Source organism: Mercenaria mercenaria, chromosome 16, assembly GCF_021730395.1.
Source record: "Mercenaria mercenaria strain notata chromosome 16, MADL_Memer_1, whole genome shotgun sequence".
In the NCBI taxonomy this organism is placed as follows: Eukaryota; Metazoa; Mollusca; class Bivalvia; order Venerida; family Veneridae; genus Mercenaria; species Mercenaria mercenaria.
The window spans coordinates 60,529,753-60,546,346 of NC_069376.1; the positions used below are offsets into that span (position 1 = coordinate 60,529,753).

Below are 16,594 nucleotides of genomic sequence, written 5' to 3' on the forward strand. Positions count from 1 at the left end.
CCATATGATGTATTGATATTGATTGATTGCCCAGAGTTTTGTACTTGTTTCACGTAAATTAGTTTTTTGTAGGTTTGTATGATCTATAATTTGACAAAATTTTGAAATTAATGAATCACTAAATTTTAAGAATGTTACAGTCTATCTTTGGGGCTGTTTAAAAAAAAAACACACACAGTTTCATCAGAAGCAGTTCATTCAGACATTACCATGTGTGTCATGTGAGGACAGGATATATCTTTAGGAATTCAGGCATGTTAAAATGCAACCTTTGATGTGTTGTGGCATTACATCAGTATTACAGGATCACTGTATTTCAGTTGAAAATGGGAAACATTAACTGCGAAAAGTTATATAATTATGTCTCCCACCACAGAGTGGTGTGGGAGACATATTGATTTACTCCAGTGTGTGTGTGTGTGTGTGTGTGTCTGTCTGTCTGTCACAAAGCTTGTCCGCACTCTTAAGTCGAACATTTCTCATCCAATCTTCACCAGACTTGAACAAAATGTGTTTGACCATGAGACCTGGGTCAAGTTCGATAACTAGCCAAATCAGTCCTGGCATTTTGGAGTAACGGCCCTTGAATTATCGAATATCGAAAAATCTGCCCTTTTACTCTTGTCCGCACTCTTAAGTCGAACATTTCTTTCCAATCTTCACCATACTTGAACAAAATGTGTTTAATCATGAGACCTCGGCCAAGTTCGATAACTAGCCAAATCAGTCCAGGCGTTTTGGAGTTACGGCCCTTGAATTACCGAAAAATCTGACATTTTACTCTTATCCGCTCTCTGAGTCGAACATTTCCCATCCCATCTTCACCAAACTTGAGCAAAATGTGTTTGGCCATAAGACCTTAGCCAAGTATGATAACTAGCCATATCCGCCTAGGCACTTTTGATTTATGTCCCTTGAATTACTGATTGGATCCACTCGTCTAAACCATCTAGAGAAACTAGATATTTTTCATAGGGGCAGTTGTGGGAGACATGCGCTTTTCTCAAAAGCATCTCTAGTTATGTAATACATTACATTTTTTTCCATTTTCAGGAAAGAGAAAATCGAAAGGATCAACTAAGGAATGAAATTCCTCCTGAACCAGAGAGTGGGCATCCTGAGTCAGTACGAGTTGTGTTAAAACTTCCTCATGGTACCAGAATAGAGAGAAGGTTCCTTAAATCTCAGTCATTAAAAGTAGGTTTGATGTTTTTTGGGGTGGGGGGCAGTAGTTTTCTGACACATGGGTTAGGGATAAGTTGTGCATTCATGCTCCAATGAAAAATACTCTGTTTGCATCATGAAATTTAACAACCTTAACGTCAGAATGGCTGTTCCAGTAGCAGGGTTGATGTGTATTTCCAAGGTAGGGGAATTCCCGCCAGTATTTCTGATAGTTCCTATTTTTGGAAGTACTTCAAAAATTGCAAGAAATGGGAAATATTTGGTTGTACTGCAAAGATGACCCCCAGTTCAAAAGAAAATGCTGTTTAGTGTGACAAATCAGTAGTGGATTTTACTTGTAAAAATGAAATGTTTGATAGTTGTATTTGTTCATAACAGTTTCATTTTGTACATTGACACAACAATCCATGAAAATTAATTCCACTGAATTAATTATAGATTGTTACTTTTTAGCTCTGAATTGAAAAGATGTGCTCATGGTCTGCAACAAGATACTGCACAACTTCAGGAAGGCAATATTAATCTGTGAAGGAATGAAGCCATAGCAAATCATTCTGTTTTAACATACATGTTTAAACTTATAGGTGATACACATTTGGTGTTAAGATTGAGTCTGCAAAAATTTGCATTGGAATGCAACGACAGATATGAAATAGAAAAAGTTCAGTTGTAAATTAATGGCAATTAAAAAATATGTATTTGATCATAATGATTTCATAGCCATCAGTTGCCTGTGTATGTTTGTCATCCTTGTGAAGTATTTGTAATTAATTTTAATTTTCAGTACCTGTATTACTTCACATTCTGCCATGTTGATTGTCCGGACGATTTTCACATAGTTACAAACTTTCCGAGAAAGACGTTACCTTGTGAACCAACTGACGCTTGCCCAGATCCTATAACATTTGAGGAAGCAGGACTAGGGAAGAATGAAATGTTGTTTGTGCAGGATAATGAAGCATAAATAAGCTTGTATAATTCTGTGATAAATAGAGAATCATGGATCATAATTGAAAAAGCGGAATGCTTTTGAAGTACCAGTGTCAAATGAATGATACAGGAAACAATGGAGCTGAAATGTGCAATTTTTGCATCAAGTTTAGTCAAGTTCTTATGTGCATGAGCTCAAGGATATTGATTAAGTGTAATAAATGTTTACTGAAAGGTTTGATAGTTTGGCATAGAGTCTGCCAGGGACATAGATTCATACTGGATTTGGTGCAATTATAAGTCTGTATAAAGAACATAGTTTAACCAGTTAAACGTATGCATACATATTTATTTTGATAAGTTACATCATGGTATAATAGATTTTGTAATATTACTGAAAGTTTTTTTACTCACTACATTTGTTAAGACAACACAGTACTTTCAAATGGGCATTTATAATATCACCAGCTGATTTCATTTCCATATCATTCACAAATATGTTTCATTTGCAATGTCCAGTTTGCTGCGGCTCGTCCTTCAGTTCCAAATTCTCTTTCTTTCAAGAGGAAATAAATGGGACTTCCATATGGTTTCCAGTCAAGGGTAGATGAATGTAAAGAAGGTAGTTTTTGAATAGGCCATTGTTATTGACCATTAGGCTATTGTTGTTTTTTCTTAAGACACCGCAGTCTGTGTACACACTCTTGTTACAGTCAAACTATTTTTTATTTGATTTATCATACGTTTTGTTTTTCAGCATTTATACCAGTTATGTAATTTAATAACAAGGATCAGTAAAGTTACAAAATTTAGGAAGAAATGACCTCTATACATTCATTTATGGAGAATTTTAGGGATGAGAGAGAGATCTTACAAACTGTAAGTGTAACCATGCTGTAAATGTTAGACATTTTCTTAAAATTAACAGAAATTGCAAAATAATGGAATGGCAGGCAACTGCAGCATTCGGCTTCATTATTACATTACCGTTAGTGCTCAATATATTTACCAATTATAACTTTTAAGCATCTTGTTAATTGAACTTAATATTTTGACCATAGATGAAACACTACAGTGATCTCCTTATTGATTGCTGCTTTTAACAGGTTTAAAACAGATACTACACTGTGATAAATGGTTGTCTAATTTAATTATGTATCCAAGCAAACTGTCACTATTGCATAACATAAGCACCTTCTGTGTTCACGTTTATAAAATGGGTGTTATTGGTTCAAAAGTGACAACAGATGAAATCGGTAGTCAACATTAATTTGTTTTAGAATCGTGTTATCTCATTTGATAGCATGGGTTTAAATGATGATATATGATCCAAGTTCAAATTAGATACATTGATTCACAAACACGGCAACAAAGTCTTGTGTGCAAATAGAGCAAAGTTCAAGCTGCCAGTGTTGACTATTAACATCCAAATCACCTTCCCCTCCCCCCCTCCCCCATCCCGCCCCTTAGGCGGATCCTTGAATACTAGTCAGATTTGAGGGTAGATTTTAAATTGTGAAATAGAAATTTTTAGATCATTCCTTAAAGCAGTTCTTTTGCTAGAAATCTTTGTGTACACAATAATGAAGTACTTGAATGTATATTTTTCAAAAGATTTATATATCAAATGATCATATCACATTATTGACATTAAGCTTGATATCAGTGTCAAAATATGAAATCTTAAGAAACAAATAGGTAAAATATAGTCTTGAAAACATTCTTTCTTTAAAGTTAAGAGAATTTTAAAATGCTGCAAAACCAATTTAATCCTTGTTTTGTGACAGATATTTCATTTGTCAGGGACTTTTTTTTTTCTTTTCATAAACAAAATCTATGCAGTCTACTTAGTGTTGGTACAATAGATTATTGTATATTTTTGATTAGTCAGCCCAAGATATCAGATGATAACCTAGAAACTATCAAATAAATATCAAAAATTCTTAAGGTAGTTCTGCACATTTTAAACTGATACTTTTCTACAATGTAGAATTTTATCAAACAATATTTTTTTTTAAACATTATTGTATAAGGAAATTTAACCAGTAAAATATAGGGTTTTGGACTTTGTTCATTTAGTTGAACTCATTCACGGACACTTTGGGTCAGGAAAACCACTTCTACCCCTGTCAGCGTTCAGTCAATTTCTTTTAACATTTTAACAGGATCACATAGACAGTGTTTTATTACAGTTTCAGCATGTTTTAAAACTGCACTTTTTACCATCAATTCTCTTCATATTGCAAGACCAGAAACTCTGAAATTGTTACTTGGAAACAATAGTTGATTCAACATTAAAATCAGCACAACTGATCAAATTCTCGGTATCAATCGACAGGTCTGTAACCATTTTGTCAAATGACATCGGTCCCGACAACTGACATTTAGGTTTCAATGAGAAGTTGATAACTTCCATATTTCATTCAGTTTTTCTTCTATGAAACACTTTGAGGGGGATACCTGCTTTATACCGTAGGCTGGCAGAGCCAGAAACTAAACTGATACGCTTTCAGCTTAATTGAACAGGATAATTACTACACAAGGATTGTTATCCCCCGCCGATTAAATTGGGAGAAGGGTATTGAAATGGCGTCCGTCTGTGCGTGCGTCCGTCCGCAGCCATTTCTAAGTAACTAACAGGTAGAATTTCATAAAACGTGAAATAAACATGAACCAAAATATTGCGATGATGCCTGTCAAGTTTCTTTTTGGATTAGTCAATTTCCCTTAGAGTTATTGCCCTTGATTTAATGAAAAATCCATGTCTGCAGCCATTTCGCAGTAACAAACTGGTAGAATTTCATGAAACTTGAAATAAATATGAACCAACATACTTCGATGATGCCCATCATTTTTAGCTCATCTGATTTTTTGAAAAAAAATGATGAGTTATTGTCATCACTTGAGCGGTTGTCGGCGTCGGCGTCGGTGTCGGCGTCGGCGTCTGCGTCGGCGTTGCCTGGTTAAGTTTTATGTTTAGGTCAGCTTTTCTCCTAAACTATCAAAGCTATTGCTTTGAAACTTGGAATACTTGTTCACCATCATAAGCTGACCCTGTATAGCAAGAAACATAACTCCATCTTGCTTTTTGCAAGATTTATGGCCCCTTTTGTACTTAGAAAATATCAGATTTCTTGGTTAAGTTTTATGTTTAGGTCAACTTTTCTCCCAAACTGTCAAAGCTATTGCTTTGAAACTTGGAATACTTGTTCACCATCATAAGCTGACCCTGTACAGCAAGAAACATAACTCCATCTTGCTTTTTGCAAGATTTATTGCCCCTTTTGGACTTAGAAAATCAGTTTTCTTGGTTAAGTTTTATGTTTAGGTCAGCTTTTATCCTAAACTATCAAAGCTTTTGCTTTAAAACTTGCAACACTTGTTCACCATCATAAGTTGACCTGTACAGCAAGAAACATAACTCCATCCTGCTTTTGCAAGATTTATGGCCCCTTTTGGACTTAGAAAATATCAGATTTCTTGGTTAAGTTTTATGTTTAGGTCAACTTTTTCTCTTAAACTATCAAAGCTATTGCTTTGAAACTTGCAACACTTGTTCACCATCATAAGCTGACCCTGTACAGCAAGCAGCGTAACTCCATCCTGATTTTTGCAATAATTATTGCCCCTTTTGGACTTAGAAAATCATTTTCTTGGTTGAGTATTATGTTTAAGTCAACTTTTCTCATAAACTATCAAAGCTATTGCTTTAAAACTTGCAACAGTTTTTCACCATCATAAGTGGACACTGTACATCAAGAAACATAACTCTATCCTGCTTTTTGCAAGAATGATGGCCCTTTTTAGACTTAGAAAATCATGGGTAGGACAATATTTCTATTACACAAAAAAAATCAGATGAGCGTCAGCACCCGCAAGGCGGTGCTCTTGTTATATGCCCGTTTGAAAAAAGGGACGTATTATGGGAACGCCCCTGGCGGGCGGGCAGGCGGCGTCCACAGACTTTGTCCGGAGCATATCTTCTTCATGCATGGAGGGATTTTGATGAAATTTGGCACAGTTGTTCACCATCATGAGACGGGGTGTCTTGCACAAGAACCAGGTCCCTAGGTCTAAGGTCAAGGTCACACTTTGAGGTCAAAGGTCAAATTCAAGAATGACTTTGTCCGGAGCATATCTTCTTCATGCATGGAGGGATTTTGATGAAACTTGGCACAGTTGTTCATCATCATGAGACGGAGTGCCATGTGCAAGAACCAGGTCCCTAGGTCTAAGGTCAAGGTCGCACTTAGAGATCAAAGGTCAAATTAAAGAATGACTTTGTCCGGAGCATATCTTCTTCGTGCATGGAGAGATTTTGATGTAACTTGGCACAATTGTTCACCATCGTGAGACGGAGTGTCATGCGCAAGAACCAGGTCCCTAGGTCTAATGTCAAGGTCACACTTACAGGTCAAAGGATACAAGAATGAAAACTTTGTCCGGAGCATTTCTTCTTCATGCATGGAGGGATTTTTAGCTCGACTATACGAAGTATAAGGAGAGCTAATCTACTCGCCCCGGCGTCGGCGTCTGCGTCTTTCCGCGTCCCCACCTTGGTTAAAGTTTTGGTGCACTTTCTCTTTTTTCAACTTATCTCTGTAATTACTTGATGGATTTGATTCAAACTTGAAATACTTATTCCTCATCATCATTCACATCATCTGACATAAGGGTCATAACTTTGGCACCAATATTTCATGAATTATCCCCCCTTTTCACTTAGATTTTCAGGTTAAAGTTTTGATGCACTTTCACTCTATCTCTGTTATTACTGAATGGATTTGATTCAAACTTAAAATAGTTGTTCAACATCATCACCCACATCATATGACACAAGGTGCATAACTCTGGCACAATTTTTTCATGAATTATTCCCCCTTTTTACTTAGAATTTCAGGTTAAAGTTTTGGTGCACTTTAACTCTACCTCTGTCATTACCAAATGGATTTGATTCAAACTTAAAATAGTTGTTCAGCATCATCACCCACATCATATGACACAAGATTCATAACTCTGGCACAATTTTTCATGAATTATTCCCCTTTTTACTTAGAATTTCAGGTTAAAGTTTTATGCACTTTAACTCTATCTCTGTTATTACTGAATGGATTTGATTCAAACTTAAAATAGTTGTTCAACATCATCACCCACACCATATGATGCAAGGTGCATAACTCTGGCACCAATTTTTCATTAATTATTCCCCCTTTTTACTTAGAATTTTAGGTTAAAGTTTTGATGCACTTTCACTCTGTCTCTGTTATTACTGAACGGATTTGATTCAAACTTAAAATAGTTGTTCAACATCATCACCCACCCTATATGACACAAGCTGCATAACTCTGGCACCAATATTTAATGAATTATGCCCCTTTTTGCTTAGGATATACATACATAGTGTTTTGATACATTTTATCTTTACCTCTCTTATTACTTTAAGTTGATATTTTTGACATAGACTCAGGCTATTGTGCAATATCTTCATCCACAATTGGAGTCATGAAACACTCCAGTGACAGCTCTAGTTTCCTCAGATGTGCCCAGTTTCACTATCCAGCATCGAAATAGTCGAGCGCGCTGTCTCCTTTGACAGCTCTTGTGATATAACTTGGCACAATTGTTCACCACCACGAGATGGAGTGTCTTTCACAAGAACCAGGTCCCTAGGTCTAAGGTCAAGGTCACACTTAAGAGGCTAAAGTCAGATACAAGAATGACTTTGTCCGAAGCATTTCTTCTTCATGCATGGAGGGATTTTGATGTAACTTGGCACAATTGTACACCATCATGAGACGAAGTGTCATGCGCAGGTCCCATATTAAGAATTACTTCCCTTTGTTGTTACTATAAAAAGCTGGTATTGTAACTTTTTCATTACTAGTCGTAGGGAAAAATCGTGACCACTTTTCTGTAGTACAACATGCATGTTACATCCAATTCTGAGGTGTATTTTGACCTATCTCTACCTGGGAAGGATTTTTTTGTGGACTTACAATTTTTTGGGGCGGATTTTTTTTTTTTTTTTTTTTTTTTTTTTTTAAAGATTAACTTCCCTTAGTTGTTACTATACATAACTTATATTGTAACTTTTTTATAATTGACCGTAGGGAAAAACCAAGACCACTTTTCTGTGGTACAACATAGATGCTACTTTCAAATTTTAGGTGTAATTTAAGGATTTAAGGTATCTCTACCTGGTAAGGAGTTTTTATGTGGATTTGAAAAACAAAAGAATTACAATAATTACTACCACAAAATTAAAATTCCATTTGCAAATACAGGTGCTAGTGTAAAGAAATTTTCTGTGATGGACGTATATTGCGACATTCTGGCACTCTTGTTTTTTTTTTTTAATTGGTCAATTTTCCTTAGAGTTATTGCCCTTTAATTGTTTAAAATCCACAGATTTGTACGTAACAAACCAACCAATTGGTAGAATTTCATAAAACTTCTTTTATTTTTTTCCATGAACATATATTATAAAAATGTGAAGTTGTGTACCCACACCTGGTCACCACCTTGCCTTAGTCACACCCCCTCCCCCTCCCCCATAGGGACCTCCATGGCCGAGTGGTTAAGGTTGTTGACTTCAAATCACTTGCCCCTCTTCGATGTGGGTTCGAGCCTCACTCAGGGCGTTGAATTCTTCATGTGAGGAAGCCATCCAGTTAAACCCAACCAACCAACCCCCCCCCCCCCCCCCCCCAAAAAAAAAATAATATTTTTTTTAATTACTTTCTTTTAATTTTTAAACCTTCCATGAATATTTATCAACATGCAAAGTTGTACCATTCCCCCACCTCACTCCTCCACCCAGTCATGCCCACCACCCCGGTTAAGGATCCCTCCCAACCCACCCCATTTTTTTTTTAAATTTTTAATTTTCCATAATGTGTGAAGTTTTGTACCCTCACGCGCGTCCCCCCCCCCCCCCCCCCCCCCCCCCCCCCCCCCGAAAAAACATTCATTTTCTGTTAAATTGATTTTGACTATATATATTTTTTGCCATTCCTCACCACAAACCCTTTCGGCCGCAGGGGATACCAATTCATCGAATTTGCTTGTTTACTATGAAACAATAGTATTTATTTCAGTACCTGAGGCATGTGCAATACAGAATGGGTGTAAAGCACAAGATGGTGTCAATTTCAGAGTTTTCTGTCTTGTTATATAAAGAGCATTGGTGGTAAAAAGTGTATTTTTAAAACACACTGAAATTGTAATTAAACATGGTCTATGACCTCTATCTATGTTTAGTTAGTTTTAAAGTGCTAAAAGATATTGGCTCACAGTTTGCAGGGGTAGAGGAGCTGTTGGAGGTAGCGTGGAGCAGAGGAGGGGTCCTGACCCCATGGGTCCTTTGATTGATTTTTACAATAGGCTCATACTTTTGATGACATTTTTGCATACAGAAGTTTCACATTGTAAATATTAATGTAATTTTTCGTATTTGTAGATCTCCTATTTACAATCATATGGCAAGATAAAATGCATAGGTCCGCATGCTTAAGTTTTCATAATTCATCAATCATCAGTAGGAGTCCTTATATTGCTGCTTATAATATCGAATTATTTTACACCAAAACCTGGCTATATTCAAAATCAATCTGAAGAAAGACAGTAGTGCTGACTTTTTTAAAATGGATTTGATAGATTCTAGGCAACATTTATGTTACCAGTATAATGGCTACCGGGCATTATTCTAGGTTTTACGTTAAGGTTTCTGACTTCAAATCACTTGTCCCTCATCGATGTGGGTTCAAGCCTCTCTTTGGGCATTGAATTCTTCATGTGAGGAAGCCATCTTTGGCTTACGGAAGGTTGGTGGTTCTACCAAGGTGCCCGCTCTTGATGAAATAATGCACAGAGGGGCACCTGGGGTCTTCCTCCACCATCAGAGGTGGTAAATCGTCCATATGACCTATAATTGTGTCGGTGCGAGGTTAAAACCAACATAAACAAAAATATAGGTTTTCCATATAAATGATGTTTATGCCATCACTTCTAATTGACCAAACATGCACAATTACCTTAAGTGTTATGATGAAGAACAGCTAGTTAGATGTGAATGATTGTGAATGGAAGAGTTACTTTTTAAACTGTTTGTCATTCACATTACATTGAATTAATTATAGCATAAATGTACCAGTTTTATTTTGATTTTATTGTAAGAATACAAGTAAGGATCGATAGACACAGTTACCAGTTACAAAGGGTAGCTGGTTTTGAGAGTAGATTTTTACTGTTACTACGTACATTAATAAATTGATAACTCGCTTTAACTTTGCTTCTTTTTCCTTTTGGGAAGGTATGAATAGTTATTCCAGAGCCAATAGCTTTCTTAATCATCTGAGACTGTATTGCTACAGTTGTCAACTTTAATCTGTAATTTACTAACTTTTTGACCAGAGAGTAGATCCACTTGATATATACAATATAGTATATCTTTATCATGCAACCAAGTGTCCTATATTTGACAATTATATTAATGCAGAGATATTCTATGAATGATTAAAATCCTTCCACATAGGCGACCTTGTTAATTGACATCTGGTGCCTATACCAGTTGCAGTCTGTTAGACATCTAGTGCCTATACCAGTTGCAGTCTGTTAGACTTCTAGTGCCTATACCAGTTGCAGTCTATTAGACATCTGGTGCCTATACCATTTGCAGTCTATTAGACATCTGGTGCCTATACCAGTTGCAGTCTACTTTTAAATACTTCTTACCACATTTGTCAGTTAAAAAGATTTTAAGTAATTCGTAGAGAGCACAGAGTTAAAACAGAAAATATAAAAATCACATCAAACTCGTGCCCGATTAGCAACACATGTAATCTGACTGTGGTGTTGCTTTACACACTTGATCCTTTGCAAATGATATGTCATTTGTGAGACGTTTGAATATGTCAGTTTTTTCCCCTTTTCTGGGTTCAGTGATAGGAAACCCACAAGTGTCCCCATTGGCTTTCAGGTATGAAAGTTCATGGCCTAGGCCTTTGATATTTGGTATGTAGCATTGCCTAGTGGTTCTCTAATAGGATTGCTCAAATTAAGCCCCTGTGGTGAAAAGACTTATACTACATAGACTTATATAGGGAAAAATTTTAAAAATCTTGTCTGAAACTGCAAGGCCTAGGCTTTTGATATGTGATATGTTGCATTGCCTAGTGGTCCTCTACCAAGATTATTCAAACTATGCCCCTGAGGTGAAAAGAGGCCCCACCCAGGGTGTCCCAAGTTTTACATAGACTTGTATAGGAAAAAACTTTAAAAAATCTTCTTGTCTGAAAGTTCAAGGCCTAGGCCTTATATATTTGGTATGTAGCATTGCCTAGTGGTTCTCTAACAAGATTCTTCAAATTATGCCCCTGGGGTGAAAAGAGGCCCCGCCACATGGGTCACTTGTATATGGGTTATATAGGAAAAAAATACTTCAAAAATTATCTGATCATATTTCCTAGACTGTTTAATTATAATTAACTGATGACCCCAAGTAATTAGGGGTAACTTGACTGTGACCTTGGCCTACTGACCTACTTACTTGTTTTTATACGCCCGTTTGAAAAACGGGACGTATTATGGGAACGCCCCTGGCGGGCGGCGTCCACAGACTTTGTCCGGAGCATGTCTTCTTCATCCATGGAGGGATTTTGATGAAACTTGGCACAGTTGTTCACCATCATGAGACGAAGTGTCATTCTCAAGAGCCAGGTCCCTAGGTCTAAGGTCAAGGTCACACTTTGAGGTCAAAGGTCAAATTCAAGAATGACTTTGTCCGGAGCATATCTTCTTCATGCATGGAGGGATTTTGATGTATCTTGGCACAATAGTTCACCATCATGAGACGGAGTGTCATGCGCAAGAACCAGGTCCCTAGGTCTAAGGTCAAGGTCACACTTAGAGGCCAAAGGTCAGATACAAGAATGACTTTGTCCGAAGCATTTCTTCTTCATGCATGGAGGGATTTTAATGTAACTTGGCACAATTGTACACCATCATGAGACGAAGTGTCATGCGCAGGTCCCTTCTTTAGAATAACTTCCCTTTGTTGTTACTATAAATAGCTTATATTGCAACTTTTTCATTACTAGTCGTAGGGAAAAATCGAGACCACTTTTCTGTAGTACAACATGCATATTATATCCAATGTTGAGGTGTATTTTGACCTATCTCTACAGGGTAAGGATTTTTGTGTGGAATTACATTTTTTTTTTGGATTTTTTTTTTTAAGATTAACTTCCCTTAGTTGTTACTATAAATAATCTATACTGTAACTTTTTTATAATTGACCGTAGGAAAAAACCAAGATCACTTTTCTGTGGTACAACATAGATGTTACTTTCAAATTTTAGGTGTATTTTAAGGTATCTCTACTTGGTAAGGAGTTTTTTTGTGGACATAGAAACACAAAAGAATTACAATAATTACTAAACAACCACAAAGTTAAGATTCCATTTGCAAACACAGCTGCTATTTGCTAATTTGCTGCGACGGGCATATATTATGACATTCTTGCACTCTTGTTAGCTCACCTGAGCAATGCTCAGGTGAGTTTTTCAGATCGCTCGATGTCCGGCGTCCGTCGTCTGTCGTCTGTCAACATTTAGCTTGTGTATGCGATAGAGGCTGTATTTTTCAATTAATCTTCATGAATATTGGTCAGAATGATAACCTTGATGAAATCTAGGCCGAGTTCGAAAATGGGTCATCTCGGGTCAAAAACTAGGTCAAATCAAAGAAAAATCTTGTGTATGCGATAGAGGCTGTATTTTTCATTTAATCTTCATGAATATTGATCAGAATGATAACTTTGATGAAATCTAGGCCGAGTTCGAAAATGGGTCATCTCGGGTCAAAAACTAGGTCACTAGGTCAAATCAAAGAAAAACCTTGTGTATGCGATAGAAGTGGTATTTTTCAATTAATCTGCATGAATACTGGTCAGAATTATAACCTTGATGAAATCTAAGCCGAGTTCGAAAATGGGTCATCTCGGGTCAAAAACTAGGTCACTAGGTCAAATCAAAGAAAAACCTTGTGTATGCGATAGAGGCTGTATTTTTCATTTAATCTTCATGAATATTGGTCAGAATGATAACTTTGATGAAATCTAGGCCGAGTTCGAAAATGGGTCATCTCGGGTCAAAAACTAGGTCACTAGGTCAAATCAAAGAAAAACCTTGTGTATGCGATAGAAGTGGTATTTTTCAATTAATCTTCATGAATATTGGTCAGAATGATAACCTTGATGAAATCTAAGCCGAGTTCGAAAATGGGTCATCTCGGGTCAAAAACTAGGTCACTAGGTCAAATCAAAGAAAAACCTTGTGTATGCGTGAGAGGCTGTATTTTTCAATTCTTCTTCATGAATATTGGTCAGAATGATAACCTTGATGAAATCTAGGCCGAGTTCGAAAATGGGTCATCTCGGGTCAAAAACTAGGTCACTAGGTCAAATCAAAGAAAAACCTTGTGTATGCGATAGAGGCTGTATTTTTCAATTGATCTTCATGAATTTTAGTCAGAATGATTGCCTTGATGAAATCTAGGCCGAGTTCGAAAATGGGTCATCTCGGGTCAAAAACTAGGTCACTAGGTCAAATCTAAGAAAAACCTTGTGTATGCGATAGAGGCGGTATTTTTCAATTGATCTTCATGAATTTTGGTCAGAATGATTACCTTGATGAAATCTAGGCCGAGTTCGAAAATGGGTCATCTCGGGTAAAAAACTAGGTCACTAGGTCATATCACGTAAAAACCTTGTGTATGCGATAGAGGCTGTATTTTTCAATTGATCTTCATGAATTTTGGTCAGAATGATTGCCTTGATGAAATTTAGACCAAGTTCGAAAATGGGTCATCTGGGGTCAAAAACTAGGTCTCTAGGTCAAATCAAAGAAAAACCTTGTGTATGCAATAGAGGCTGTATTTTTCAACTGATCTTCATGAAATTTAGCCAGAATGATTACCTTGATAAAATCTAGGCTGATTTCGAAAATGGGTCATCTGGGTTCAAAAACTAAGTCACTAGGTCAAATCGAAGAAAAACATTGTGTATGCAATAGAGGATGTATTTTTCAATTGATCTTCATGAAATTTGGTCAGAGTGATTGCCTTGACGAAAACTAGGTCGGTTTTGAATATGGGTTATCTGAGGTCAAAAACTAGGTCACTAGGTCAAATTAAAGAAAAATCTTGTGTATGCGATAGAGACTGTTTTTTCAGTTGATATTTATGAAATTTGGTCAGGTTGATTGCCTTAATGAAATCTAGGTCGAATTTGAATATGGGTCATCTGAGGTCAAAAACTAGGTCACTTGGTCAAATCAAAGAAAAAACTTCTGTATGTGATAGAGGCTGTATTTTTCAGTTGATCTTCATGAATTTTGGTCAGAATGATTGCCTTGATAAAATCTAGGTCGAGTTTGAACATGGGTCATCTCGGGTCAAAAACTAGGTCATATCTAAGAAAATGCTTGTTTTATCGCAAGAGACCAATTTTTTGGTCCAATCTTAATGAATATTGGTCAGAATATTTGTTTCCATGAAATCACTAGGTCAAACATGTTTTACACTGTTATGGAGTGTTTCTTAGGTGAGCGACCTAGGGCCATCTTGGCCCTCTTGTTTAAGATATAGCCTTGAAATTTGGATGACAAATACAGTTTTGCACACCGATCTTAAAACTGACTTTCAGTGACCATGAATGTTACCCACTGACCTTTCTTAATATTTTAGCATCAGTTTGACATTTGAAACGTGTAGCTCATATTACTTAGGTGAGCAATCCAGGGTCTTCGTGACCCTCTTCTTGGAGTTTTGAGTGGAGTTTCTACCTAAATACTCTTTCTGATTTGATTTCTAGACAGCAATCCATTGCAGACACCTATTTAACACAGCTGAAAAGCTAGCTTGCTGCTGGAAGTACCCTGTGTACAGGCGTGTTCCAATATTTTGTACAGGTACGAATTTTGCAAAAGTCTTTGCCCTCCTAACAAACTAGTTTGAAATACAACAAAGAACTTGAAAGCAATGAGTAGGTCTAAACACACATTTTAGTTACAAATTAATGTATCATGGCCCTTGTAGTGAATAATTCTTTCAGCTGTCATTATTTTCAGCATTTAATAAAACATTGAACTAACGGCACCTATCATTATGGTTATAATGCTGATAGGTAGATATTACAAAGCTTGCATTTCATTTGACATAATTAATCTGCTAAAGGTAAGGTTAGAAAATAAACATGTGCCCATGCCTAGTTTATGCCTTGTGTAGCAAATAAAATAGGGCATTTAAATATTTATATAATTAATCAGTTCATATATAAAAACCAGTCGGGATTTCTACCAGGACATTCTACAATATACTAACTTATTGATATATATAAACAAATATGTAAATCTTTTGACGATAACCAATCTATGACATTTCGAAAGCTTTCGACAGAGTTTGGCACAAATGTCTTCTATTTAAACTTCTTCAAAACGGTATTTCTTGAAATATTGAATGGATCCTAAGCTATCTTAGTAACCGCACCCAAAATGTTTTTTCGGCTCCACTTTCTCTAATGAAAAAGTTTTAGAATCAGGCGTGCCACAGGGATTGGTGCTCGGGCCTTTACTTTTTCTCCTTTACGTCAGTCCCTTATTAGTGTTACACGTCTTTTCACAGACGACAGTTCTCTTGCGGTTCCATCTTCAAATATACAATACATGGAATCAATGTTGAATGCAGATACAATTACTAAATGGTCTAAACAACGGTTAGTTAACTTAATCCTTCCAAAACGGAAGTCTTATTTTTCTCCCTTTAAAATATGGATAGACCTAAATTAATTTTCCAAACCTCAATGTGTTCATGTGAAAGGAAATGAAATGTGCCACACTCCTCATGGACTCTTTAACACCGACCTAAGCGGAACTCTTATTATCTAGAAACTATGGGTGTTCTCAACGATCTCTAAAAAACAGAACCTATAATAACACTAGAAACGTCCAACAGGAAATGCTGCATTAAAAGAACGGAGCCGCCCATACAGCACTACACATGTGAAACTGTATACACGTACACAGTAGCTGAGTACGTATACGCAGGAACACTACACAAACGTGAAAACACAAGAGCAATTACGGAGGGACTTTGATATTTGACCACGTGTGAAAAATGACAGTGTTTTAACTTTTAAGGTATGTTGTGACCTAACACGCACGAATGCACTCGCATACGTACATTAGCACACACGCACAATGTCGTATGTGAACTTTGTCCTTGATTTCGAATTTAAGTGGTGGAAGTGGTATATATCTAAAGTGCATTTCAGGGCATTATTCAGGGGAGGACAATCTTGTTGGAGCTACAGTCCTACCGTCCTTTTGGAAGCTAGACAGCCGCTTCCTCACATGAATCTATTCTATTCGATAATCGATACAAGTATAAGTAACAAACACCTAACGAGTATGTGTTAATCAAG

General features: G+C 36.6%; 1 protein-coding gene across 1 annotated transcript in view; it reads left to right on the plus strand.

Annotated features, from left to right (window-relative positions):
• Window positions 1–3,935, plus strand: part of LOC123540260 (FAS-associated factor 2-like) — a 29,732-nt gene extending 25,797 nt beyond the window's left edge. Inside the window, exons 11-12 of the mRNA XM_045325124.2 lie at window positions 1,054–1,197; window positions 1,970–3,935. Of these exons, the coding sequence (XP_045181059.2) occupies window positions 1,054–1,197; window positions 1,970–2,149 (324 nt within the window). The 3' untranslated portion in view covers window positions 2,150–3,935. The remainder of the gene's footprint in view (window positions 1–1,053; window positions 1,198–1,969) is intronic.
• Window positions 3,936–16,594: the final 12,659 nt, after the last annotated feature.